Source organism: Penaeus monodon, chromosome 42, assembly GCF_015228065.2.
Source record: "Penaeus monodon isolate SGIC_2016 chromosome 42, NSTDA_Pmon_1, whole genome shotgun sequence".
NCBI classification, from domain to species: Eukaryota; Metazoa; Arthropoda; class Malacostraca; order Decapoda; family Penaeidae; genus Penaeus; species Penaeus monodon.
The window spans coordinates 11,729,590-11,733,183 of record NC_051427.1 but is presented as its reverse complement, the minus strand read 5'-3'; the positions used below and the strand labels follow the sequence as shown (position 1 = coordinate 11,733,183).

At 36.8% G+C, this 3,594-nt stretch overlaps 1 protein-coding gene across 1 annotated transcript in view; it reads left to right on the top strand.

Moving 5' to 3' along the window:
- The first annotated feature begins 213 nt into the window (after positions 1 to 213).
- LOC119599153 (neural cell adhesion molecule 2-like) overlaps positions 214 to 3,594 on the top strand; it is a 39,463-nt gene continuing 36,082 nt past the window's right edge. Inside the window, exon 1 of the mRNA XM_037948907.1 lies at positions 214 to 238. Coding sequence (XP_037804835.1) covers positions 214 to 238 — 25 coding nt within the window. The remainder of the gene's footprint in view (positions 239 to 3,594) is intronic.

Here is a 3,594-nt window from a genome sequence, read left to right as displayed (position 1 = left end):
ATATAAGCAAAGGAAAGACCCCCAGGTTTTTTTCTTTACTCGCAGTTCCATATAGCTAGTAATGTTATCTCTGCCGTTTGTTCCGTTTGACTAAACTTTGGCCAGACATATTCTGCAACTGCCGTGAACTACCAGTTACACTGATAAACGCTTTCTGCAGAACCCATTGCCCTGCTGCCAGCAGGTTCACCGTATCCCTGGTACGGGTAGCACATGGAGACTATCCTTGAACCCCAGGGTCAGTTTATGTTACAATTATATTATATATATATATATATATATATATATATATTATATATATATAATATATATATAAATATATATAATAAGTATATTATATATATATATATATATATATATATATATATATATATATATATATATATATATATACATATATATATATATATATATATATATATATATATATATATATATATCTTTAGTCTTTTTATTGTGATATTCAGATCTTTTCATTTATTGTACAGTTATTGTTATTACTTTTATCATTGTTTTATTATTTATAATATTATTATTGTTATTGCTGTTGATAATATTATTCCTATCACAGTTAATAATAATAATAATAATAATAATAATAATAATAATAATAATAATAATATTATTATTATTATTAAATTTTTATTATCCTTATTATTATTATTTATTATTATTATTATTTATTATTATATATTATTATTATTATTTATTATTATTATTATTATTATTATTTTATTATTATTATCATTATCATCGTTCATTATTATTATTATCATTATTATTATTATTATTATTATTATCATCATTATTATTATTATTATATTATTGTATCAATTATCATATTACATTATTATCATCTTGATTATCATCATATATCATTATTATATCATTATGCAATTATCATACATTATTTCACTTTATCATTAACATAAGAAAAAAAAGCTTAACAATTAACCAATACGAACTAACACATATTACTACAAACACACATATTAAATACTATCACACACACACACATACATACACACATACACATACACACATACACACACACACAAACACACACCCACACCCACACTAGCACACACACACACACACAAGCACACACACTAGCACATACACACACACACAACACACACACACACATACACACACACACACACACACACACACACACACACACACACAACACACATACAAACATACACACACACACAAACACACACATACACACACACACACACACACACACACACACACAATAAGCTGGTGAAGGTAGGAAATGAAGCCAGGCGATGTAATAGTATTAAGGTCATTGGATCACATTGACGAGGAAGGTGTGTCAATATACTGTACATGTGTACAGTATATTGACATATAGACAGATGGTGAGGGAGAGGGAGAGGGAGAGGGAGAGGGAGAGGGAGAGGGAGAGGGAGAGGGAGAGGGAAAGGGAAAGGGAAAGGGAAAGGGAGAGGGAGAGGGAGAGGAGAGGGAGAGGGAGAGGGAGAGGGAGAGAGGAGAGGGAGAGGGAGAGAGGAGAGGGAGAGAGAGAGAGAGACAGACAGTCAGACAGACAAACAGAGACAAAGACAAATACAGACAGAAATAGAAAACGAACCAGCGATAAAGATAAAGAAAACGAGCACACCAGAAACGAGAGAGAAAAAGGAAAAAAATGAAAACGGGCATGCGTGATCACAGACTAAAAAAAAAAAAAATAAAAATCCTAAGAAACAGGCACGGACGCACACAAGCGAGAGACAAGCAGGCAGAAACGCACGGGGGACAATCTCAAGAAGAAGTGAGGAAATTCTCAAAGCAAACACTCCCCAGACGATCCACTAAGACGACGAGTTTGAGCACTAGATCTGCAATCAACGCAAAACGGGTTAGGTGATTCGGTCCGTCGGAAATATTCCCATTTTCTGTATTCCGAAGCGAAATATCGTGTGTGCTACTGCGTATTAATCGTGAGTTTGGCATTTCGGAAAACCTTATAGCATATTTGATTTTTTGTCTTTATTCACTATCATATATTTTTTTTATTTAAGTATTGATCTTGTATTTATTTTTTGTCTTCTTCCTCTTCCCCTCTCTGGTCTCCTCTCCCCTCTTTTTTTCTGGTCCCCCCTCCCTTTCCCCTCCTCCTCCCCTTCATCATTTTCCCTCCCCTTCCTTTTCATGTCATTTCTCCTCTCATTTCTCCCTCCTTCTTCCCTTCCCTTTTTCCTCCTATTCCCCCTTCCCCTCTCTCCTCTTATTTTCTTCTGTCGTTTTCCCCTCCTTTCTTCCCCATTCCCTTCCTTATCTCCTTCCATTTTCTTTCCATTTTCCTCTCTCCCTAACTCCCCTCCATCCCCCTCTTCCCCTCCGTCCCGTCTCCCTCCTCCAGCTTCCTTCATATCCTCAACTTTCTCCCCTCTTCTCTCACTTTTTCCCCTCTCCCTTACCCTCTTTCCCTCTTTCGCATTCCCCACTCCTCTCTTCTCCCCATTATTCCCCCTTGTCCCTTCTTTCACACTATCTCTTCTCCTCTCCCTCCCCCACACCTTTCTTGTCCCTTCTCTCTCCTTCCCCTCATTCTCCTCTCCCCTCTCTCTTTTCTTCCCCCCCCCTCTCTCTCTCTCTCTCTCTCTCTCTCTCTCTCTCCTCTTCCCTCCTCCTCTCTCCTACCCTCTCCCTTCCTCCTTTCCTCCTCTTTTCCCTTCCCCTCTCCTCTGCCCCCCTTTTATTTCCTCCCCCCTCCTCCTTCTCTCCCTACCCTCCTACCCTTCACCCTCCCCCCTCCCCCTCTCTCCCCGCACCCTCTCCCTACCCTCCTACCCTTCACCCTCTCCCCCTCCTCCTCTCTCCCCTCACCCTCTCTCCTCACCCTCTCCCTACCCTCACCCTCTCCCTACCCTCCTACCCCTTCACCCTCTCCCCTCCTCCTCTCTCCCCTCACTCTCACGTCAGATTTGAAGTCCTTCTTGCTAAACCTTCTGAGTCGAACCTCATTATCATCTGATCTCAGAGGGGAGAGACGGGATACCTGTTAAGATGCTGAAGAATAAGATGAATGAGAATGTCGGTCTGTCTTTGAATTCTTTCGTCCCTTTCGTTATTATTGTTACTGTCATAATTAGTGTTGTTGTTGTTGATTTGTTGTTTTGAGTTGTGGTCGTTTATTTGTTTTCGTTACTATTGTTGTTATGATTGTCGTTATTATTTTATTGTCATAATTAGTGTTGTTGTTGTTGATTTGTTTGTTTTTAGTTGTGATTGTGAATTCAATTTCGTTCTTATTATTGTCATGATTGTTATTAACGTTATCACTGCTGTTATCATTATCTTTGTCACTGTTATCATTATTAATATGATTTTTATTGTTCTCATTATTATTATTGTTTTCATTGTTATTGTTATTATTATTAATATTATTACAATTGCTAGTAGTAGTAGGTATTATTATTATTGTTATTATTATTATTATTATTATTATTATTATTATTATCATTACTATTATTATTATCACTATTATCATTATCATCATTGTTATTATCATCATCATCATCATCAACATGATCATCATCATCATCATCATCATCATCA